This window comes from Mauremys mutica, chromosome 7 (genome assembly GCF_020497125.1).
Source record: "Mauremys mutica isolate MM-2020 ecotype Southern chromosome 7, ASM2049712v1, whole genome shotgun sequence".
NCBI classification, from domain to species: Eukaryota; Metazoa; Chordata; order Testudines; family Geoemydidae; genus Mauremys; species Mauremys mutica.
The window spans coordinates 47,633,124-47,657,769 of NC_059078.1; the positions used below are offsets into that span (position 1 = coordinate 47,633,124).

General features: G+C 51.6%; 1 protein-coding gene across 2 annotated transcripts in view; it reads left to right on the forward strand.

Annotated features, from left to right (window-relative positions):
- TEX264 (testis expressed 264, ER-phagy receptor) overlaps positions 1 to 24,646 on the forward strand; it is a 139,680-nt gene that overhangs the window by 14,646 nt on the left and 100,388 nt on the right. For both annotated transcript variants that reach the window (XM_045024317.1, XM_045024318.1), the window contains exon 4: positions 12,638 to 12,859. In XM_045024317.1, the coding sequence (XP_044880252.1) occupies positions 12,638 to 12,859 (222 nt within the window). The remainder of the gene's footprint in view (positions 1 to 12,637; positions 12,860 to 24,646) is intronic.

The following is a 24,646-nucleotide window of genomic DNA, read 5'->3' on the forward strand; positions in this document are numbered from 1 at the left end:
AATTACCTCGTGCACACAGGGCTTAGGAGGTGTCTGTACAGTCCATAAATTAGGAGGTGTCTACACCCAGAAAGAGGCTGGAGTGTTGCTTGGGGTGTCCCAAAAGGTGTAACTAGGAGGAATGGGAGAATATTAACTAAAAAGTGAACAGTAGGAAAAACATCCTGCTAGGGTGGGGGATCTGTTAGAATGTGGAATCGTCTCCCCAAGGGAGAGGAGAGAAGCCCCGTTGCTTGATTTGTTTCAGAGTGGTCTGGATAAAACTCCAGTGAATGTCTAGCAGAGACCAATCCTTCCCAGGCTCCTGACTGGTGGATGAGATGATTCTCTGAGCACTGTCCGAGTGTGTAGGATGGACGCAGACACTGCAGTGATGGCCCCAATACCCAAAGTCTGATTTTCATGCACTCACACAAAACTTGCCTTCCACACATCTGCAACTTGTTTTCTTGGTTCAGTGACTTGAATTTTGTGCAGACAGGCAGGATTTTAGAAGGGGAGGAAATGGCCATTCTGGATCTGTGTTAATATTGGTTTGTTATTTAGGCTTGGAAGGAACATGGAGACATAGGCATTCTAGGCTGGATCAGACCCAGGGTCCTTCTAGCCTGCTGTCCTGTTTCTGACAGGAGCCAGCACCAGGTGTCGCAGAGGAAGGTGTAAGAACCCTGCAGTAGCAGATGGGGATAATGTGCCCTCACATTAGTCTCATCCTGGTCTCTAAGGCCTGGTCTACACTACAGAGTTAGGTTGATGTAAGGCAGCTTACGTCGCTCTAGTTGTCAGTGTGCACACTACAGCCTTGCTCCCGCTTATTTAAGTGCCCTACTACACCAACATAATAACTCCACCTCCATAGGGCCTATGTCAGTGTAGTTAGGGTGATGCAGTATAGACACTGCATTGCTTACATGGGCTATTGACTGTCATTCTTGTCAATTTCACGGCTCCAGCATGGACCCATGAAATTGACAAGAAAGCTGGGCTGTCACTGGGGTAGGTGAGGAGCTCCCAGCTGACCTGCAGCCGCCCTTCTCAGAGCCTGGTGGCCTCCTGGGTCCCACTCCAAGCCCAGCTGCTGCCCAGGCTCCCAACTCTGAGCCGGGCTCTCTCCGCTCTGCACTCAGCTCCCTGCCAGGAGCCCAGCTGCCTCAGGGCTCTCAGCTCCCCCCGCCCCTCTTAAGTCAGTGTAAGGACGTGCACCATTGACGGAAGCGGTGTAGTGTGGACATCAGCCCACCGCAGTAATTACCTAACGTAGGTTGACTTGCGTTTCTAGTGTAGACATTCCCTAATAAAGATTGGCTTAGCCCCTGATGCCCGAGGTTTAATGTCCCTTCCCAAATTTTCATGTTTAATAACAATAACTCTGGCTCTTCTTGTTCCCCATAATCATGTCCAATTCCTTTTTGAATCTTGGTAAGTTCTTGGCCTCCCTGACTTCCTACGCCAATTTCTTATTGCATGCCTGAATTAGTTTGTTACTTGTTTGACTGGCTTGGGGAGTTGAAGCATTAACTGTATAGAAGTACTTCATGTTGCTGGGCAGTGATTTCTGTCATTTTAGGCTTGTTTAAATGCGAGGCACCTGTAGATTTGTGTGTGTGCGCACTTTTATTGTTTTTGACACCTGAAGAAGTAAAAAATAAATATTTGATCACACTGCTGCTTACACCGCTATTGTGCCTGTCATGACCCTCAGGTCTTGAGCCTGAGGTCATGGGGAGCGGCTCCACTCAACCCTCCACCTGTTAGCCTGGGACTCATGAAGCCCAGCCCCAGTTTTAGACTCCACCCCTGAGGTCCTGTTGGCAGAGTCCCGAAGCAGCTGATTGGCCCTATGTAAGGCAGCGGCAGGATTGGAACAGGAAGCTGTTTGAACAACTGGGCTCCATCCTGCTCTGGACTGTTGTGCCTTGTGTTTCTGGCTCCAGCTCTGGCTTGATTTCCTGGCATCCTGACCCGGCGTGACTCCTGGCATCTGGCTTGTGATTCTGATCTCCAGTTTGTCTCCTACCTGTGATCCCCGGTATCCTGACCTGGCCTGACTCTGATCCCAGTGTGTGGTTCTGACTTCCCAGTATCCTGACCCAGCTGACTCTGTCTCATGATGGTGGACTGCAGCTCTGACCACTAGGTCTGGACGCCCATGAACCTGCTGTGACAGCCTCATGAAAGGTTGAATTATTTGCTACGGACATTAACTAACCACCAAACACTCTTTGAAACACACACACTTAGTAGCTCCTACATGATATTTTCAGAATAATGGAGAAGGAATTTAACAGAAAAAAAAATCAATATTTGACACCAATTAAAATCCAATACTTTCAATCTCAGTTGTAGAGCCAAGGTGGAAGAGGGAATGTCTTTTATTGGGCCAACTTCTGTTGGTGAAAGATTCAAGCTTTCATGCTCACACCGATTTCTTCTTCAGGTCACCCACTATTCTCCTGGGACCTACAATGCTAATCCCAAATATAGGTCCCTATCACCACCTGCTGGAGAAGGGCCTGAATTGCAGTTCCAAAGCCACAGGGCAATCTCAATGCATGTATTATTCAAAGTAAACAGAAGATTGCCTGCTAAATTCACTTAAAAAATTAAAAAAAAAACAAAAAAAAAAAACCAAACCAGTGAGCTGCCAAGGCTGTGCTTGTAGCAGTTTGCTTTTTGTTTAATAAAATCCTCTCTACTTACAGCTTAATTTACTTCACTCAGTATTTATCTTTGTTTTATGTGCCTCAAAACAGGAATTGTGAGCACTTAAATAAAGTGTGACAAAGTTCCTCCTCTACCTTGGTGGGTCCTGCACTTATTGGCAGATTTGCTCACCTCAGTGATTTTCCCCACAGTCTGGATCAACTCCTCCTGTGTCTGATCAGGAGTGGGGAGGTTTGGGGGGAACCCAGGCCCGCCCTCTACTCCGGGTTCCTGCCCAGGGCCCTGTGGATTGCAGCTGTCTATAGTGCCTCTTGTAACAGCTGCATGACAGCTACAACTCCCTCGGCTACTTCCCCATGGCCTCCTCCAAACACCTTCTTTATCCTCACCACAGGACCTTCCTCCTGGTGTCTGATAACGCTTGTACTCCTTAGTCCTCCAGCAGCACCCGCTCTCACTCTCAGCTCCTTGTGCCTCTTGCTCCCAGCTCCTCACATGCACTTCCTCTCCTCTGGCTCTTCCTCGCCTGACTGGAGTGAGCTGCTTTTTAAACCCAGGTGCCCTGATTAGCCTGCCTTGATTGGCTGCAGGTGTTCTAATCAGCCTGTCTGCCTTAATTGGTTCTAGCAGGTTCCTGATTACTCTAGTGCAGCCCCTGCTCTGGTCACTCAGGGAACAGAGAACTACTCATCCAGTGACCATTATATTTGCCCTCTACCAGACTCCTGTACCCCACTGGCCTGGGTCTGTCACAAAAGGGATTGAAAGGGTGTTTCATTTTCTGGAGCTTGGCTTCTGCTGAAATGCTCTTTAGTCACTTCTTAAAGCAACAGTCTCAAAATCGTGACAGAGATTCCTGCAGCGACAACATGTGAGGAGATGTCTCTTCCATCTTTCAGACTCATCAGCACTTTAATAATTGAACCAATGTCCCCAGGAATCATTCCAGGATTGGACCCTGCAGACTATTCTCCACAGCTTTGTCTAGTTCTAAGTGATTCAAGCAGTGGGGCTTCTGCACCGTCCTTTGGGAGACTGTTCCACAGTTGTATAGATCTCACTGTTAGCAAGCTTTCCCCGTTATTTTGGCCTAATTTGTCCTTTGCTCAATTTCAGCTATGATTCCTAGTTATACTTTAAGGGATTGAATAATTCCTCTCCTTCCAGGGCTTTACATCCTTCTAGAAACAATAGTCACATCTGCCTGGATGAAGTGTTCTCTGTATGTTTTCCCAGCCTCGTCAAGACTGTGTGGGCTGGTGTAGTGTAGATCCCTGGCATTCTCCAGTTGGAGATCGACCTTTGAAAAAGCAGCTTTGGCTGTGAAGTGGGGAGTCGAGTTCCATCCCCTAATGCTGGAATGTGTAACTCTGCAAGGAATCCAGAATGCTCAGCTGTGTCTCATAGGTCCTGTACCACTGACGGAGTCTCGTGTGGTTCAAGTGGCAGGTAACTTGGAGAAAGTAGAGTCTGTTGAGTTCTGTATCCTCTGTTGCTATAAAGTTCCAAATGGTTTGCAATATAGTGACAGCTCTGAAATCCTAGGTGGCCAGGAGGTTATTGCAATCCACATGTGAATCTGTTTAGTAGTGAATCTCTTTATTACAGGAATCAGATAACAATACTGACCTGTTTTTCACTGATCCTTCTTTTCCAAAATTTGCTCCATTCTCTGCTTAGCTCCAAAAATATGGTCTGAAGAAAATGTGGTGTTCTTTCCATAGCAGAGCTCTGCACGCAGGTCTCTTGTGTGGCACAGGGTGGCAGCAATGTGCTGTTTGAACCAGATCTCTGCTCTGTGGCATGGTAGCTAGCATTGCTTCCGAGAGTCCCTTTGTACATTTACAGTTGCCTTTTAAAAAAAAGAAAAAAAAAAAGAATATTCTTATGCTGCAGCATCAAAGTGCATCTCTAGGAGTGTGTGGGAGAGAGGGGAAGGAAGGGCAAGGAATCCTGCGAGGTACAGATCTGCTATGGGAGAACAGCACAGGCAGTTGAGAGAAAGAGCGCGCACAAAATTGGAGGCATGATTTCGAGCTGAATCAGGCTGAGATCACTTTGGAAAGTCCAGGGGTCGGCTAAAGAAGAGCGGGGAACCCTCCTACCACTGGACTGGACTTGGGCGACTTTGTGGTGGAGCCACTTAGCTGGTTCCTCCTTGGAGCAGAACAGCTGTGGGGTGTTTCCAGTAGAGCCTGGGGCTGGAGGAGGCTAAGGGCTGCACTCTTGAGGCCCTGTTGGTCGCATTAATGGGGAAGCAGGCCCAGTGCTGCTGAGCCCTCAGCCTCTGCATCCCAGCTGTCCTCCCCATTGATAGCATCACACAGGAGGTGAGCGCCCCAGGCCTGCCTCGCTGCTCCTTCTCTTTTGGCTCATGCTTCTTGCAAGGAGGCATGTGTCCCACAGAGTCCCCAAGACAGGTGAAGCTGCCATAATTACTGCCCGACCAGCTGGTCTCTGAGTTTCTGTATTGTAGAAAGAGGGATTGGAGATGGGCACTGTAACCCACTGGTATAATTTGCACCTTCCCTCTGACTCATGCCAGCCCCACTGTGGAATCACACACTGATTGAGCAGATGCAGGCAAGATTTGTCACTTGAGGTGGAATGAGTTTGCGGGGCTCAGCTCTCAGTCCCTCACCAACTGTAGTTAAAGGAGAAACACAAGACCAAGAGGGCACAGATGCTGTCTCTGCTTCCTAAGCATAGTGAATTCGGTGCTGCTGAAAGGGGCTGGGTTACCAGCCCTGGAGCCTGAAGTCCTCTCTCTAGAGCAGGGAGAGCAAAGGTGGCAGCTGTGCAAAGCATTGCTACGCAGCTCTGCCAACATGCCCTGTGGGGCATAGTGGGATACCTTTCTCCAGGGCCGAGTCAGTCCTTGATACCTCTGCTAAGCCTGGCAACAAGGGTCACTGGGAACTAGCCTGAGATCCACCAACTCATTTCGCGTAGGAGCCACAGACCAACATGTCTCAATTTTGGTCCCTCTTGGTCTGGATTTGATGGGGTGATCTAGAAGCGAAGGGCTCTCTTCCCCCATTACCTTGAGCCGGTCTGTCTCCCCCAGAGTTCTCTGCTCTGTTGTCTCCCCAGAGGCTGATGAGGAGCTGTGCTCCCAAGGGCTCCTGCAGTATCAGGGATTGTGCAGCTGTGATGGTCGTGTACAGTGGTATGTCCCTTTCCTGAGCTGCCCTGTCTGTCTGATTGGAGGCTAAAATGCTGAGTGGGGGGCAGGCAGAGATCTGAGGGTTTGGAAGCAGCTGGTTGTAGGTCTGCAGGTTGTCTGTGATGTCTGATCTCTGATGGCTCAATATCAGGTAGTTGACCGATGGTTGCCTAAGGTAGTTGTATGATAACCCCAGCGGTATGCCTCTGTAGTGTGATTGACAAGCCCCTGTCTCAGACATGGACAGAGAGAGCTGTCTGGTGTGTGTGAGAACTCTGGGCTCTTATCTCCCTGATTCATTGTCCCCTTCCCCATCCACGCGCATTGTCTGCCTCTCTCCTTTCCGCTGTGTAGGTCTTGTCTTTCCCCCTACCTTGTCTCTCTCTCAGGACCGTTTCTCCTTTGCGCGCTAGAGCCATTTGTCAACACGGTGATTCAAACTGATGAGCTTCTAGGAACCACTTCCCCAAAATGATTAAGTGGATTGTTCTTTGGGGGCCTTCTGGCTCGGTTCTCCAGGTGTAGGCAAGGGGACTTGGGGGAATTCTCCAATCCTTGAGAATTGCAGATTCTTAAGTAGGCAAACACACTGCAGTCTCCTCCTGAAGATGATATCATTGGAGTTGAGAACAGTGCATCTCCCTCACCCAGCACTGAGCCTCAACCCAGGTGCTCTCTATCCACAAGGAGAGGGGCCAGTGTCACGGGTTGTGGCCCTGATTGCGGTCCATGCCTCCCTTGTCTGAATGGGCTGCCTTCTTGGAAGGAGGCTGCTGGGCTTGGGACTTGCTTTTTTTCTGGCCTCTGAGAACATCCCAGATGTGGTGATATTCTCTTTAAATTGATAGCCGCTTGTTCTGAGAGGTGTCATGTTCTGGGATTGTACGGAGGCAGTTGCAGTTTGTGGAAACAGTCTGGAAACCCTCCAGTGCAGTGGTTTTCAACCTTTTCTCATTTGTGGAACCCAAAAAAATTTCGAATGGAGGTGCGGACCCCTTTGGAAATCTTAGACGTAGTCTGCGGACACCCAGGGTTCCACAGACCACAGCTTGAAAACCACTGTTCTTTGGTAATGACAGCCTTTCATGGACCTCTTAGCCATAGTCTGTGGACTCTAGGGACCCACAGACCACAGGTGGAAAACCGCTGCTCCAGTGCCATGATTTTGCTCCCTCTCTGACAACAGGAAAAAAGTCTCTCTGCTTTCTTCATGGTTTGAGAAAATTCCTCTCTCTAGCAGACCATGTTTTCCACCACCACTGCTCACGTTTTCTTCCTTCCTGCTTCTCCCATTGCACGTCATCTGAGAATCATGAGGAGGAGCATGGACAGCAGGGCGGGAGGGGGAACTTGGGTACCAGTGTTCCAATAGCTGTAGACAGGGAGCGGTTCTGTGCTTCACTGATTCTTTTATTCCTTGGCCTTCTGGGTAGCTTCAGTTCTATCAACATACGTTTTGGAATTCAAGCGTCGTCAGGAGCGGACCATGGCAGTGGCAGCCATCTGGCCCTTGTGTTGGCAGCTCCAGCAGAAAGGCCAAGGATTGAGAGGATGTCAGAGACAGTGCTCACCTCCAACTTCTGGGATCCCCTTGCCAGGCTAGAGGACTGTTTTGTTCTAGTCAGTTACTTATTTGGCCCTGAGACAGGGTGTCTGCCCTGTACTTGCCCTGATAGGGTTAAAACCCAGCCTGGAGGGCTGCAAGGAAACAGCCAATTAGGGCAGTGGCTGCAGCAAATTAGGGCGGCAGCTGGACCAGCCGATCAGGACCCAGCCGGCCCACATAAAAGGAAGCTGCAGGCCAGAGCATATGGTCTGCTGCAGGAAGCCCAAGGGAGGCGACTGGCTTCCTAGAGGGCTGCAGAGACTAGCACCGTGAAGAGGACTGCTAGGGCTTGCATTGCAGGCCTGAGGCCCTGGGAAGAGGGTGAAGGAGCCAGAGGCAGGAGCTGAAGGTGCTGAGGCTGTGGAGAAATGGCCCAGGGAATTGAGACAGACTGGTGGAGAAAGAAAGGAGGGGCAGCGGGAAGCTGTTGTTTACAGAGTCTTTGGGCTGGGACCCAGAGTAGTGGGCAGACCTGGGTCCCCCTTCCCCTGAAGAAGTGGCCAGGCTATGGACTACCAAGCCGCTGCGAGGAGTTGAGGCGGGGCCGGGGGGGCGCGAGCATCCACCGGTGCCAGGAAAAGTTGGCACCTATGCTCAGTTCTGCATTTCCTTGGTGTCCAACACAAACAGTGCCGTCCCACAGCGTTCTCAGGCCCTGCCAGAAATCGGCCCCTGGCTGAAGAGGAAGCTGGCTATAGATGTACCTAGGAGAGACTGAAGAGATGCTGGTATGAAGAGGGAAGTGCTTTGAGAGTTACCCTCCTGAAGAACATTTCAAGGGCATTTGCTCTCAGCTTGTTAGGTAGGTCACAGCCTTGGGGTCCTTTTGTACCCCTTAGTGCTATAGGGTGATCAAATAATTATGGCAGCAAAGAATGCCCTCTTTCATCTGTGATGAGCCAGGAGACTCGGCATTTGTGACTTCCAAACCTAATGAGTGCAACTCTTTGTGGCTAGGAATGAAGCCACACCCCCTGAAAAAGCTCCAGGTGGTGCAAATCACAGCAGCCTGGCTACTTAGCCCTACATGTCGCTGCAAACACCTGGCCACCGTGCCTGGCCTCCATTGATTTCAGGTCCAGTTCAAACCATCTATGGGAGTGACCCAGGCTACATCAGCGATCACCTTTACCTCCATGACCATGACTTCCCAGGACAGCTGCGTTCCGCCAAAACAATGGTCCTGCTGACCAACTGGCGAGGCTCATGAGCATGGGAGGTGGAACTCTGCTAGGGACTGGCCCTCTGCTGTGGGACTAGCCTGTGCACGAGATGAGAACGGGCCGGGGCATCATCACGCTCAATGCACAGCCCATTGCTGAGGCTGAGCTACCCCTCAGTGAGTTCTTCGCGCACACACACACACGAGTACAGGTCAGTCAAGTGATTTCTTCTACAGGTTGGAAAGGAAGCAAGAGAGAGGAAGCAGAGATGCTATGATGCTAGCATGTTGCTGTTGTGCGATGCGGGAGCCTCCACATGAGGGACTGGACTGAGACCTACAGCTCACTTCACATAGGTTGCAAAACAACCGGGGAAGGGCACAGTGTCCCAACTGGCCTGGTCGTCCCTGTTGACCCTCTCATTCAGTAGCCTGCACTCTGGTTTCCTCTTCTGGAGTCTGCTCCAAGCAGGACTCTGCTCAGCTGAGCCTGCCCGCCAGCTGGGAAGCCTTCAGATGATGGAGTGAGACAGACAAGCTTTTGGGTCTCTCAGATGGGGCCCAAGGAGTTTGATGGCTGTCCTCTAGGTGCCCACAAGCGTGCGTGGGTCTAGCGCAATCTCCCTTGGGTCCGGAGAGGGACTGATAACCCTGTTGGCTGTTCCTGTTTTGAAGATGCGGCTGTGTGGCTCACGCTGCAGCCTTTTACAGGGATCTTGCTTTATCTAGTGGAGAACTAGAGCTTTGGCAGGCTAGGTTATGATTGTATTAGGAGTCCTTTGCAGCTCTGATGACTCCCCCCCCATGTGCCCTGCATTAAACCCTCTGTCGGTGGCCATGATTCTCATGGCTGAGGAGGATTAGGCTGGCCTGGCTTCCCTAGCCCTAGTGTTGTGACCTAGGTTTGCTGAGCAGTTCTATGGGGGTGGTAGGAAGATCCCAGAAGAGAGGAAAGCTGGTGCAGTGGTTACAGCACGAGACTGTGTGCAAGTCACTGGTCCTCTCTGCCCCTCAATGCCCTCCTCCCAGCAGGGTGGGGAGAGTAAATACGATCCAGGTTGGAAGGTGCTTAGATACAGTGATGAGGGGCCAGAGAAGTACGGAAGGTAGAAGTAAACGGTTTGTTTGGTTTGGTTCCCTCGAGTGCGACTCCATAGCGAATACCTTAATCGCTTGTTGTTTTTCCACACGCGGATCTGGATGTTCGTCGATGGCCAGCGGTGGGGAAGCCTTCCTTGAGAAGGGGCAGCCTGGGCTTGTGGCAGAAGGCTGCCGTTGTGTTCGCAGCTCAACCACTGACTCACCCTGTGGCCCTGGGCAAACCACAGCTGCTCCGTCCCTCAGTTTCCTCATCTGTTAACTGGGGGGTAATAGTACTTATGGGTGACTCTAATTCCAGTGTTTGTTTCTTTCTGAGTGCTTGACTTGGAAGCCTAACGAATGTTCTTTTCATGGCCTTTTTCCCTCTCTCATCCATAAATGGATTGAGTGGTTCTGCTCTTGGTTAGTCACATTGGAGCACTGTTTCTTAGAGCCCCGCAGGGTGCTGTGGGGTTGTTGTGTGTGGTCTGTGTTAGCGTCTGGAGGGAAAATTCAGCTAGCTGCAGCCTAGAGTACGTGGGGGCAGGAAGGCTGTGGGCTAGGTTCATTTATCCATCAGACATCTGTTGATTATAAAATTGATGCACGTGACATTATGTATCAGGCTGAAAGTGTGTGTCTGAAATGTGCCATCCTGTTAGTAGCTGTTGATCCTGCTGGGAAAGAATGAAGTGGCTTCTGCCTGTGCCTATAGACCACTGGAATAGGAGTAGGGAAGTGGGACTGGCTAGAGAGAAAGAGAGGGAGGATCCAGAATGTGGGCTGAGCAGTGCTGAGTGAGGAACCCTATGAGCAGCCGGGGCGGGGGGGAAAGAGGGTTTGAGCTGATCATTTCTGTGGTATGGTTAATTTCTTTGTCAATAAAGCTGAGCCCCAAGAAAAGGGTGAGTTTGGACTCTGCACAGTGTGTGGTCTGTGTCTGAGGAAAGAGCTGGTCAGGAAAGGTGCACACTCCTATGTGACCTTCCATGTAGGCCCATCTGGCAGTCGAGGGGCAGGCAAAGCAACGAACCCACCCCTTCCATCCATCCATCCATCTCTGCCATAAGAAGGCAAACACCCAATTGACTGCATTGGGAGTAGTGTCCACTTATGGTGAGCCGATTTGGGTCCAGGTAGAGACTGAATCAGTATAAGTTCTGCTCACTAGGCCCTCCTACCAAATGCCCAATTTGTGCAAGTGACATTACTTAGCCACTTAAACCCATTCTCTGACCAACATTCCCCGGGCGGGTAACATGTCCTGCCTTTTGTGTCTGGATTTGCCTGTTTAGGAAGTACTGAAAATACCTTTTCCCACATCTCCCAGGCCGATTTAATATGCCAACCAGTGGGTAAAATAAAATAGGTCAGATAAGGCACTGTATGTAGCTGAGATGGCTGCGCTGGTTCTGGGCTGCAGCCCTGGAAACTTCAGGAGTTTGTTTAATATTCTGCCAGCAGATTCCTAAAAAGCCAGCGTGCACCGTGTGGTCCTTGGCTAGCAGGGTAGGAGAGGGCAGCCTGCTGCTGCCACCAGGGGCAGCTCTAGCTTTTTTGCTGCCCCAAGCACAGCGGGAAGGCTGCCTTCGGCGGCATGCCTGTGGGAGGTCCCTGGTCCTGCGGATTCGGCGGCATGCCTGTGGGAGGTCCCCGGTCCCGCGGATTCGGTGGCATGCCTGCAGGAGGTCCGCCAGTCCTGCAGCTTCAGCATACCCACCGCTGAATTGCTGTCGAATCCACGGGACTGGCGGACCTCCCGCAGCCAAGCCACCAAAGGCTGCCTGACTGCTGCCCTCGCAGGGACTGGCAGGCCGCCCCCCGCGGCTGGCCGCCCCAGGCACGCGCTTGGAGCGTTGGTGCCTGGAGCTGCCACTGGCTGCCGCTCACTTGTTGACATCAGCATGAATAGCCAGCATCGCTAGATAAGCAGCATTCGCTCATTGGGCCCTGTTTAATATTGTCCTAGCTGAGTTTGTCTGGCTCTTGCCCACAACTGCAGAGGGTTGAGAAGAGACTATAATATTCACACTCTGCGCGTCTCTGTTGCTTTCCGTCTGAAGATCTCAAAGCACTCTGCAGGCGTTAAGGTTAAGGTAAAAGGGGGAAACTGAGGCACAGAACAGCTAACTGACTTGCTGAGGCATCATTGGTAGCACTGGGAATAGAATCCAGGCCTCTTAATTCTGAGTCCTCTTCTTTCGACGAGAGGTAGAACTGAAATCCCATTCCATATTCGGAGAGAATAATGTGGTCTGACATAGGACCAGTACCTGGGCTCTCCTGAGTTCTGATTCTGGCTCTGACACTCACTCTCTTGGTGGCTGGGGGTCAGTCACTCCCCATCTTGGCCTTGTTTTCCCCATCTGTGAAATGGGGATCCTGCTCCCTTGGCACAAGGTAGCGGGCATTCGTTTGTCTGTGTTTGTGAATTGTGGGGTGGGGGGAAGCTGACTCACAGGTTATCAACTTCCCGGAGAAGATACAAAAACAAATAAACTGTACCTTCTAATTGGCTCAGCTCCACAGGGACATGTTCTCAGTGTGTCCCACCTTTACCCAATTGAGGACTGCATTTCCAACTCATTTACATCTGTTTTACATAAATTTTACTTAAAACTAATGCACACTCCCTACTATTTGTCTGTTTGTCTCTTCCTTGTTTGATGAATAGATTATTGTTTGTGGGTCAAATTCATCGGCAGTTAGAATAGCTGACCAGCTTTGTCCTCACCCTGCTCTTAAGGGTGCAGCTTGCCAATGTGTAGGGTTTTGGAATGTCCCAGGCAGCTGCCCCCCAATTTCGTCTAGGTGTGTTATTCCTGTCCTGTGGGGGTGACTCCAGTACCTAGTGAATTAACAGGCTGTGGGGTTTCCAGGGCACCTGGCAGGTGGATGTGGACCCTTATTAAAATCATAGCCTGTACCCTTCTCAGCCTTTGTTCGTTCATTTCTTTAGGTGCCACCTGAGAAATGCCGCTACATTGTGGGCTGCATCCTGAGCGAGGGGGAGGAGAAGCCATCAGAGGATCTGATCCGACTCTTCCAGAAGTTTGGCTTCAAGATCTTTTCCTTCCCGGCTCCCAGCCATGTGGTCATGGCAACCTTCCCATTCACCACACCCTTCTCCATCCAGCTGGCGGTGAACCGTGTCCACCCGGCCCTCGACACTTACATCAAGGTGAGCGACCATTCCTTGCAGAATGTGTCAGTTTCATAGCGCACCAATAAATGCCTCTCCTGCCATTGGCTGTTGTGGATGCAGCTGGTAATTTACCTATAATAACTTCCTCTCACTGAGGGTACGTCTTCACTACCCGCCGTATTGCGGGTAGCAATCGATTTCTCGGGGATCGATATATCGCATCTCATCTAGACGCGATATATCGATCCCCGAATGAGCTCCTGTCGACTCCGGAACTCCACCAACCCGAACGGCGGTAGCGGAGTCGACATGGGGAGCCACGGACATCGATCCCGCGCAGTGAGGACGGTAGGTAATTCGATCTAAGATAATTCGACTTCAGCTACGTTATTCACGTAGCTGAAGTTGCATATCTTAGATCGATTTCCCCCCATAGTGTAGACCAGCCCTCAGTCACATGGCCTCAAGTCCTCTCTTGCTGTTAACCTATTGTATCTGCAACAGCCATCTTGTAATAATTTACTAGTCTTCTCCCCATTCAGACATATTGATTAGTTGGTTTCCTGCTAAAAGCACTGCCCTGTGGTTAGGAGTCTATCAGGTAAGTGGTGGTTCCATGTATCATAACTAGACTTATGTATCTGCCTCTCCATTTCAGTTCCCTCCCCCTGCAGTGGAGGGAGCTGCAGTGCAAATCTCGTTACTCCAGTGGGGCTAGGTAGCGATCTCTAGCTGGTTTAGGGTTTAATGAGTAGTTAGGCTTAGAGTGTACTAGAGATATTTCTCCAATCTGGGTGTGCCCTGCTTTGTGTGTATATGTGGTAGGGCTCTATAAGCCAATAATGCCCAGCATGTCGTTTGTGGAATTATTTTAGGTTCAACTCATTCTTTCTCTGGGAGGTGGTTGTCACTATGGAGAACAGCTCCATCAATGACTGTTTAGCCAGGATGGGCAGGGATGCAATCCCATGCTCTGGGTGTCCCTAGCCTCTGATTGCCAGAAGCTGGGAGTGGATGACAGGATGGATCACTCAATAATTGCCCTGTTCTGTTCATTCCCTCTGAAGCACCTGCCATTGGCCACTGTTGGTAGACAGGATACTGGGTTAGATGGACCATTTGTCTGACCCAGTATGGCCGTTCCTATGTTGTTCTTACTACAGCCTCCTGGGTTAGGGTGGTGTGGTGGATATGTGTGTGTGTGTGTGTGTATCCCTTTATCCCAGGTCTTCTGGGTATCTCCTGCTCCATTACATTTTCTTTCATATTTCCCTGCCAAGCTGTATTGTCAAATCTCCTGACCTGAGGCTCCCAGCTTCATCCTCCTTTTCTATCCAAGTCCTAGACTTCCTCCTCTAAAGCTTCTTCATAGCTGTCAGCTGAAGACTCTTCCCCTCTCTGCACTTTGCCAAGGCTGTTCCTTTCAGTGGGTGGGTTCCATTGCAGGCTGCTCCCTTGAAGTTTTACACTCCTCTAGGTTCCAGCGTTCCCCCATCCAGGGAGCGCCCATCTCAGACATGGGAGCAGAGCTGCGTGGAGAGGGACCTTGCACCTGGCAAGGAAAATATTTTCAGGAAGTAGAGCTCTGCAGGGTAGGCTGAGACTTGAGTGCAGGCCCCTGGGACACTGAGCCTGCAGAGTGGAAACGTTCAGGAATTTTCATACTTAAATTTTGTTTTGAATGGGCTCCTCACTGATAGGACTGGCTAGAAACAGAGTGATTCCATGCAAGAGTGCACACCTGGGGCTCTGGGTCTGCATCTCGGTCCCGACTTGCAGCACCCCCTCTCTTCCGATCCTGTGGCATCTCAACTTTGACCTGCACCTTCCTAGCTATTTCAGACCTGGATCTTGGGATATGCAGTGAGGCGGTAGGACCCTGCAGGTAGATGCAGGGCTATTCTCTGTTGGGCCACCTTAAGTCCAATCAAGGTGTATAAAAGGATGTGTGTGTTTCTGATTGGAGAGAGAACTGGGGTCTGGGCTGGTAGTGGCCCTGCCCAGAAGCCCCCAGGAACACCCAAGCTGGGAGAGAAACTTAGGCTGAGTTTTGTTTTGTTATTTAACACAACAATGGAGGGAAAACCCAGGAGGGGTGAGTTGGGATTATCCCCAGTGTGTATATACTTGATAAGCACAGGGTGGGGACTCTGCCAGGGTACAGGCCTCTCTTAAACAGAGATGGTTTGTTGTGGCTAATTATGTTGGTGGCTTAGTGATGTGGACAAATGGAGATGCCAAGGAAGCACCAGCCTCCTTTGAATGTGGGGGACCTGCACCAGGGTTTGAAGCTGGGTCCGGAGGAGGGAGACGCCAGCGCACCCGCCTTGCGGTAGCACCTACCCATCGAATGCCAACATTTTCATCCGTTCATATGGAAGCAACTATTTATAAACCTCCAGTTCCTGGCGCGAATCCCAGCCCTGTGGGAAACAGAAATATCTTCCTCCTACTTTGTGCCGCAGGATGCTGCCCCAGCTGGTGTGTACCCAGTGGGTCATGAGAACCAGCCTTTTCTCTTCTGCCCTTGGGCAGATTCCAGTGGGGGCCAGCAGGGGGTGCACTATTCAGGCTCTGAAGGATGGGCTCTGGAGGTGGCAGGGAATCAGGAGAACAGAACACCTGTGCCATTCCCAGTTCTTTGCCCTCTTCCTGTTCTTGTAGCTCAGCCTTCGTGGTAGCTCCTGTTGGAAATGTTCTTGCCTGCATATTTATACCTGCCTCTGGAAATTTCCACTACATGTGTCTGACAAAGTGGATATTCACCCACGAAAGCTTATGCTCCAATATGTCTGTTAGTCTATAAGGTGCCACAGGACTCTTTTTGCCCGTTGGAAATGTCCACCTGGGCTGCACATAACAGGGGAGGAGGTGGGTTACTTGGGGCCGGGGGTAGCAGTGCCATGGGACCGTACCATGAGACAGTTCCCCTGAGTGACTCTGCCAGCCCTGGGGCAGGTTGTCGAGATGACAAGGGCGGGGGAGGGGGTGGGCTGGGAGAGCATCAGGTTTGTTAAAACAGTGCTTTGTGGTGCAGAGATGACGTTTTCTTGCTCCAGGAAAGGTCCTGGAGAGCGCATCTGTCACACAAGAGATGAAATCATTAGAGCTAAAAAGAGAGCCACAGATTGTGCTGGGAACACCTGGCAGCTTTTTAATGAGAGCTGCCTTTCTGTTTAAAAAAAATCCAACATCTAGGGATCTTGGGTGTTCAAAGTGAATAGAGAATAGGAGCTTGTCCTAGACTAAAACTGTTGCCTTTGAATTGGCAAGGCAGGACTGGCTGTGTTCAGGCAAATATCCCCCAACTCACATGTGTTCTTAGCACCACTGGAGTGTGTCCCGGTCAGGATCTGAAGCCGGGAGCAGTAGTTGAGATCGGTTTTGTGTCTCAGCCCCCTACTCTGGGGCTGTCAGGGACGGGAATCAGTCATCCTCTCTTGGAGAACTGGAGAGGCAGGTCACATCAGGGGTTGTCCTGGCACCTGATCATGAGCCCATTGGCCAGGATCAAACCCTGCTTCATTTGTAGGAGAATCTAAGATCGGCTTGAGCCTGTTCCACCCCCAGTTTGGAGCAGCAAGTATTTAGATTATATGTGGCACTTTTTACCTGTAGATCTCTAAGCACTGTCTAGAAGCCCACCCTTCTAAAAGCATGTACCCACCATTATCCTTGGTATGCTGATGGGGGCGGGGGGATCCGAAGCCAAGTTTACAGTGGCAGAGGTAGGAATAGAACCCAGGAGACCTGACTCCCACTCTCCTCTTCTAGCCGCTAGGCAGAAGATGGAGGGCTGGGGTGGGGAACACGAGGGGATTTGTTGGCCCTCGAGGGTACATCTCAGGATAAAGCAGGTATGTGTGGTGCTTTGCTGTGAGTTCTCTCCCAGTAATCGCCACACCTATTCATGGCTTCCTGCAAGTGAGCCCAGAATATTTGCACTCGGCGAACCTCAGCAAGATTCCCCTCATCTCCCCCCAACTCCCCAGCATTTACTTCTGAGCTGTGGCTCATGCTGGGCCTCCGCTGCCTGGATGCCCCCATGCCAGTGGGACTGAGAAGTGGTTACAGTGACAGGGGCTTATGCTGGAGGTGCCCTAGCAGGATGTGGTGCTAGGAGCCGTTCTGAAATCTCCAGCCTCAACTGTTTCCGCGCTCATGGGTGAGGGCTCTGTGACTGTAACAGTGGCTAGACCCAGGCATGGTATAAGCAAAAACTCTGCCACCTTCTGTAGGCAATTGTGCCAATGCCCATAACTTCCAACTTGCAGAACACACACACACACACACTCTCTCTCTCTCTCTGTTCTGACTGTGCCAGTGTCTCTTCATCCTGACCTGTGGCCCCTGCTATTCCAGTCCTGGGCTTCTCACAACCCTGGGAGCCTCACACATCCCTGCCAATGCACCATGATCCTGACCTGCAGCCCCTTGCTGTTCCAGCCCTAGGTTCCCCACAGCTCTGCCAATGCCGCTCAGTCCTGGATTGCATCCCCCCCTCCCCCACTATTTCAGCCCTGATACCCCCTGCCAGTGCCCCTCAGTCCTGACCTGCAGCCTTGGGGCTTGTGTTGAGCAGAAACCGTTGTCCTTGTAAACCGTGTGGTTGTTTGATGTGAACAGGGCCTAGGAAGTGGGCTTGTCACCAGTCAGCTCCTTTTTGCTTGTCACCTCACCCAGGTTTGCTCCTGAGCCTTCAGAGATGTCAGGCTCATGCCTTCTCTCTCCCCTGTATGGTGAGCCCTCTTGCTTAGTTCCCTTTCCCAAGCTGTAGGAGGCGTCTGTGGGGTTCGGAGGCTATAGCAAGTCAGAGTTCCCCCCAGGTGGTTTTCCTGAAATCTGAGGTGTGCCAACACTGGCACTTCAGTGGCATCTGCTCCCCCGACACCTGTTGGCGAGGCAGGGGGAAAAAAATCAAGCGAGAAACTTTCATGCAAGCAGGTGACCTGTGCACCATTTCTGAGGGGAATTTGCGTTGCCATGGAGACAGCTTCTCCAAAGAGCTCCCAGCCCCCCCCCACTTCCCTTGAAGAGCCCAAGGCGCGGGCGAGAGAGTTTGGCAATGTCAGGTTTGAAAAGATTCTTTTAATGAGAGTCGGAGGGCAGGCGTGCTGAGCGCAGGAGACCCTCTCTCTGCTGCGCCGTCCCCACGGGAGCTGCAGAGCCAGAGAATGGGATTAGCAGAGAGAAGAGGCATCAAAGGGCTGAAATGTAGCCTCCGCTGGCTTTCAGGAGAGAAGGCATTAGTGCAAACGGATCGGAGCCCTTCAGAGGGGAGGCCAACTTAGCAGCCCAGTAATGAGGAGAAGGAGCCGGGAGAGGAGGGGTTGAAGGTGGGAGAGAGATGAGGTGGAGCCAAAGAGACTGAGGGAAGCAGGAGGCGAGGGGGGGGACTGATGGGGAGAGTGGGGGGCAGGAGAAGTGAGGAATGCAGGCATTGGCCGTAGTGAGTGTGAGGCTTCCTGGGAGTGCCCAGGGCTGGGAGGCCCCTCGCCACCACCTGTCCTTAGCTTGTGGAAGCCTTGTCTGAGCTTTCTGTGGGTCAGCTCCACAACCCCCTGGACAATGCAAGCCCTCTCGGCCATGCAGGCCCTGCTGGCACTCTGCAGGTGGGCAGTTGGCACACCCCAACCCTCGAGCCCCCTGAGCATCTCCCAGGAGCAGAGGTCCCCAAACTTTTGAGGGTCATGGCCCCCTTACTGCTGTCTGTGCCCCCTGCCCCCAGGGCTGGGAGAAGGGCTGCTACTGTGGACAGAGGTAAGGGGGCCACAGATGGGGTGGGGTTGGGACTGGGGGAGGGAGCAGAGCCATAGCCAGTCTGGGGGGGGGTGGGCGGCAGCCGGGCCCGTGGCCAGATGCAGCTCTGCTGCCAGTCACGCCCCCAGCCTCAGCCCTGGGCCTGGAATGGAGCTGCAGCCAGCGGCCGAGTCTGAGGGCAGGGTTGGGAGCTAGGGGTGTGGCTGTGGACAGGACTGGAGCAGAGCTGGGGGTGGGAAGGGGCTGGGTGGCGCTCCCTCCTGAGGCCCTGTGGTGGCTAGCCTGGGCCCTGCTGCACCCTCTCCCCCGAAGGTTCCTCTGTGCCCCTCTAGTGGGGCACGCCCCACAGTTTGGGGACTCTGCCCTGGAGTGTCCAGCCCCTGCTCCACTGGATGTTCACAGTGTTCATGGGTTCATTGCTTAGAATCATAGGATCATAGAATATTAGGGTTGGAAGAGACCTCAGGAGGTCATCTAGTCCAATCCCCTGCTCAAAGCAGGACCAACATCAACTAAATCATCCCAGCCAAGGCTTTGTCAAGCCGGGCCTTAAAAACCTCTAAGGATGGAGATTCCACCCCCCCCTCCCCCCGGTAACCCATTCCAGTGCTTCACCACCTTCCTAGTGAAATAGTGTTTCCTAATATCCAACCTAGACCTTCCCCACTGCAACTTGAGACCATTGCTGCTTCTTCTGTCATCTACCACCACTGAGAACAGCCTAGCTCCATCCTCTTTGGAACTCCCTTCAGGTAGTTGAAGGCTATTATCAAATTCCCCCTCACTCTTCTCTTCTGCAGACTAAACAAACCCAGTTCCCTCAGCCTCTCCTCGTAAGAAACAGTACAGCCCAGCATACCAGTTCCCCCTCAGATCGCCCCTCTGCTGAATGCCCAGCACCGAGAGGTGCTTATAGTGAAATCAAATGTTAGTTCATTTATCAAAGCAGAGAGGTTCATGTCAGAGGAAGTAGAAGTGGTGGAGACAGTTACATATAAAATAAAATCACAACACGCATTCTACAGCCTAGCTATTCCCATGTCTTGCAGAGTGGTGTTCACTCCAAATCCTTGCAGCACTTTACAGCCAGGCTGGCTGTGACCCTCCTTTCATGAGCCAAGGATTCAGTTTATTCCTTTGCACTCCAAGGCAGACCCGAACAGTCCTTGTTCCTAAACAGGACACACTCGCCTGCTGTTTGTTTCATCCTGTCAATTTCCTCTCCTGTAGATTTTGCAGTGTCTTAATTTGCACCTGGCTCAGTATGCAGCTAGATCTGCAATACATAAATTGCCTGACAGGGAAATAGGTGTCTGTTACATACTGCCTGAAAGGAACATCTCTGAGGTGTGTCACTTTCTGGTGACCTGCCTCAACTCCTAGGGCTTAAGAACATAATTATCAGGATAGATACAGAACATCTTCAGTATGACCTATATGTCCATTTCCCAGTGATTACCAGTGGGCTACTGGCTCTCGATAGAATCCTCACCTGCCACCTTCAACCTAAGGGATCCCTGTAAAGCCCTGTGCACCCCTTGTTCCAGGGGACCCTGGGTCATGGTGAGGCAGCGTGCAGGAGCGGAGGTTGTGATGATGGGTGAGAAAACTCAAGGCGGTGAGGAGTGTGAGAGGATAGGAAGGGATGGGGATGAGTCCAGGCTCCCACGATGAAGCCGTATCCAGGGATGAAAGAAGGACTAAGGCAGAGATTGCAAAGTGGAACTTGTGAGAGCAGGGAGGGAGCCCAGGCAGCAAGGGGAAGAGAGATGGAGAGGGGCACTCATAGCCTCTCCTTCCCTGGCGAGGCCACGTCTAGTGCAGCTGGGAGGCCATGTTGAGTTGGTCAGTGCTCGGATTTGCCTGGGAATCATCAGAAAGCTTGCAGATACCCAATAACGTGGCATCCTGGGACTGTAGCTCTCTTGCAGATACGATGGCTTAGAGCTGTCAGTGCAGTCCTGGGTATCACAGCAGCCCCCATTCCCATCACTCCAGTGGGAGCTGCCTCCAAGGAGGGGGTGCTGCTTTTTATCAGTCACGATGCCTGGCTCTGTCCTTGGGCACCCACTGAAGCACGGCCGCCTCTAGGGTGGGGTGTAGCTGCTGTGTGGCTACACTGCACGTCGCAACAGCTTTCGTTAGTCTAGCCTCATTAATATAATTGCTGTGTCTGGAGGGTGGGTGTACAGAAAACTCCTCAGAAGGTCGGCAGAGACCCAGCGGGACCCATTTCCTGTAGGCAGGAATCCATCCATAAAGAGATGGGCAGGGACCAAGCAGAACTTGCTTCAGATAAGGCTGCGAGGAATCAAACCAAGGTTCCATGGTGAGGGTGAGCGTTTGAACCCTGGCACCATCACTCTTCCTGGCAGTTCTCTCTCGGCACCCTGTACCCAGGGGTGGCACATCTCCCATGCATTCAGCACTTTAACTGTAACAGCACGTGACAGCCATGGAGATCGGGAGCAAAGGGACAAAGACCACTTGGGGCCAGTCTCTGGAGAAGCAGGGATGTGAGGAAATCCTTTCCACTGGACTGCAGCATACAGTTGGCGTGTCATGTCCCTGGCCTGAATCGTCTTTAAGGTAGCCCGCGAGCCATGTTTCCCTGAGAACAGCTGCAGACACTTGCTTGAGTATTTTGCCACCTACATCTTCAATAGCACCATCACTTATCATCTCTTAGTGCTGTCCATCCAAAGAGCATCTTACAGAAGTGAATGGGTTACACCTCACAACACCCCTCCCTCCTGCAAGGTGGGTATTGCCCTCATTTTACAGATGAGAAAACTGAGGGGCAGAGATGTGAAATGCCATGCCCATGGCTGCACAGTGATGCAGTGGCAGAGCTATGAACAGACCCCAGGAGTCCTGACTCCCATCCCTCTCCTCTAACTATTAGCAGCACTGCCTCATCTATCGTTCTCTTGGTCTTCAGAAATGGACTCCCAAATGCACACAGGCTCATCAAATGGGATCCTCCCTGTATGCTGCCACTTCTGCACTGTACTCCATGTAGCCATTGACACAGAGCGCAGGGCTGGGCCCAGCAGAGCGAGGGTTAATGCAGCGCGAGATGCACAGATGCTGTGACAACGTCTAGGTGGCCCGGGGGATGTGAGAGTCGGAGAGTGGGATGTGCTGATCCTGGCGGCTCTGGCGTGCTTGTGCTCTCTTCTCTTCCCAGCTGCCAAGTCCCCACAGTAGCAGGTCACAGAATGCAAATGAAAGCTCCTCTGAAGACGCTCTCCCAGGGCAAGCATTTCTAATGGCACTGCGAGCAGGTTATTAAACTGTAACCTCCTGCCATTTAAGGGAGCGTTGATTCCTGGCGTGGGTTTAATTAGCCCTCTGTGGCAGTCTGCGTTTGCCTGTGGGCTGAGCACACAAGTGTCTCCCCAAATTCAAACTTGCCATTTGGAGGCCCCACAGCTTCTGCCCCTGCGGCTCCTCAGGCAGCCTGCGAGGTGTTTAATTGCATCCTTGCAGGGAAGTCCATCTGGTTTGGACAGCTCTCAGCTGGGAATGCCCTAGTTTCCAGCCACTTTTGCGTGGACAGGTGTCCCTGTTACAGCAGTTGGCTCAAGCTGGCCCCATTTGTTGCAAGTCTCACCAGAGAATCTAGGCTGGTATGGGCCATAGAACTTGTGCTCCTTCCAGGTCAGGATTGAGTCATAGAGTTTAAGGCCAGAAGAGACCACCAGATCATCTAGTATTGCAGGCCACCAGCCCCACCCATCCCCGGCACTCCAAGCCCAACAAACACAATTAAGCCTCGTCTACACTACGCGTTTAAACTGGTTTTAGGAGTGTAAAACTGATTTAACGCCACAACCGTCCACACTAGGAGGCACCTTATATCGATTTTAATGGCTCTTTAAACCGGTTTCTGTACTCCTCCCTAACGAGAGGAGTAGCGCTAGTATCGGTATTACCATATCGGATTAGGGTTAGTGTGGCCGCTGATCGACGGTATTGGCCTCCGGGCGGTATCCCACAGTGCACCACTGACCGCTCTGGACAGCAATCTGAACTCGGATGCAGTGGCCAGGTAGACAGGAAAAGCCCCGCGAACTTTTGAATATTTCCTGTTTGCCCAGCGTGGAGCTCCGATCAGCACGGGTGGTGATGCAGTTAAAAATCAAAATAAAGAAAGAGCTCCAGCATGGACGATGCGGACGTGATCGCTGTAAGGGCAGGCAAATCTGTTCTATCAGCGCTCCGTTACAGAAGACGAAATTCAAAATCATTTTTTAAATATCTCCAGAAGACGCCATAGCAGGGACTCAGCGCACTGCTGCGTGGCAAGCGTAACGGAAAGCCAAAGAATCAAATGGACGCTCATGGACTGGAGGACTCAAGCTATCCCACAGTTCCTGCAGTCTCTGAAAAGCATTTGCATTCTTGGCTGAGCGCCAAATGTTTCTAGGGTCAAAAACAGTGTCCGCGGTGGGTCAGGGCATAGCTAGGCAATTTACGCACCCCCCCACCCACCCCCAGAAGTGAAAGGGAAAACAATCCTGTCTTGACTCTTACATGTCACCCTATCTTTACTGAATGCTGCAGATAGACGGGATGGTGCAGCACTCAACACCAACATCCTTGCTCCCCTCGCCATGGGTGGCTGATGGTACAATAAGATTGATACCCATCGTCATCATCAGCCTATTGGCACATGGGGCAGTGCAAAAGGACTGGTAACCATGCCGACTAGCATCAGTCAGGTCGATCAAGGGTGCCTGGTCCTAATTTTTCCTGGTAGATGGTGCACTATGGCTGATATCCATCATCGTCATAGCAACAGGGGGCTGAGCTCCATCAGCCCCCACCCTTCATGTGTAAAGAAAAGATTCAAGTGCCCCTGAACTAGCAGAGGGATGCACTCCTTACTGTCCTGTCTGGACTATCATAGCAGCTGGAGGCTGCCTTCACTAACAAGTCACTGTGTCTTATTCCTGCATTCTTTATTACTTCATCACACAAGTGGGGGGACAATGCTACGGTAGCCCATGAAGGCTGGGGGAAGAATGAAATGAACAGGTGGGGTTGTTGCAGGAGCACCCCCTGTGAATAGCATACAGCTCATAATTTCTGCAGGATCTGACACAGAGCAGCTGTGCTCTCTGGTTCTCTGATACAGTGGTTCTCTAGTACACTTGCCCATATTCTAGGCAGGACTGATTCTATTTTTAGATACCAAAAAGGAGGGATTGACTCAGGGAGTCATTCCCAATTTTGGCTTTTGCGTCCCTGGCTGATCTCAGCCAGGGGCACTTATGACAGCAGCAAATGGAACAGTGCAAAAGGACTGGTAGCCATGATCATCTTATTACCAATTTATGGATTGGTAGATGGTGCAGTATGGCTGATAACCATCTCTGCTGTCATGCAAAAGCAAAAGCATGCTGCTGTGTAGCGCTGCTGAATCGCCTCTGTCAGCGGCATCTAGTACACATACGGTGACAGGCACAAAAGGCAAAACAGGCTCCATGATTGCCATGCTATGGCATCTGCCAGGGCAATCCAGGGAAAAAAGGCGCGAAATGCTTGTCTGTCGTTGCTTTCCCAGAGGAAGGAGTGACTGACGACATTTACCCAGAACCACCCGCGACAATGATTTTTGCCCTATCAGGCACTGGGATCTCAACCCGGAAATGCCAAGGGGCGGGGGAGGCTGCGGGAACTATGGGATAGCTACGGGATAGCTACCCACAGTGCAACGCTCCAGAAATCGATGCTAGCCTCGGACCATGGACGCACACCACCGATTTAATGTGTTTAGTGTGGCCGCGCGCACTCGATTTTATAAAATCTGTTTTACAAAACCGGTTTATGCAAATTCGGAATAGTCCCGTAGTGTAGACGTACCCTTAGACGCAAGTACTACAGTCCTTGGGATACTGAACTGTTGTGTGCTACAGGCAGAGACCAAGAGAGACCGAGGTGCACCTGTGCGCCAGGCCCATGTGATAGCAGAGAATTGATTAAGTGAGGCACATTGGTGAATTGGGGTAGGAGATGCTCATGCTGTGGGTACAGAAGGCTTTAGTCTCCCAGAGC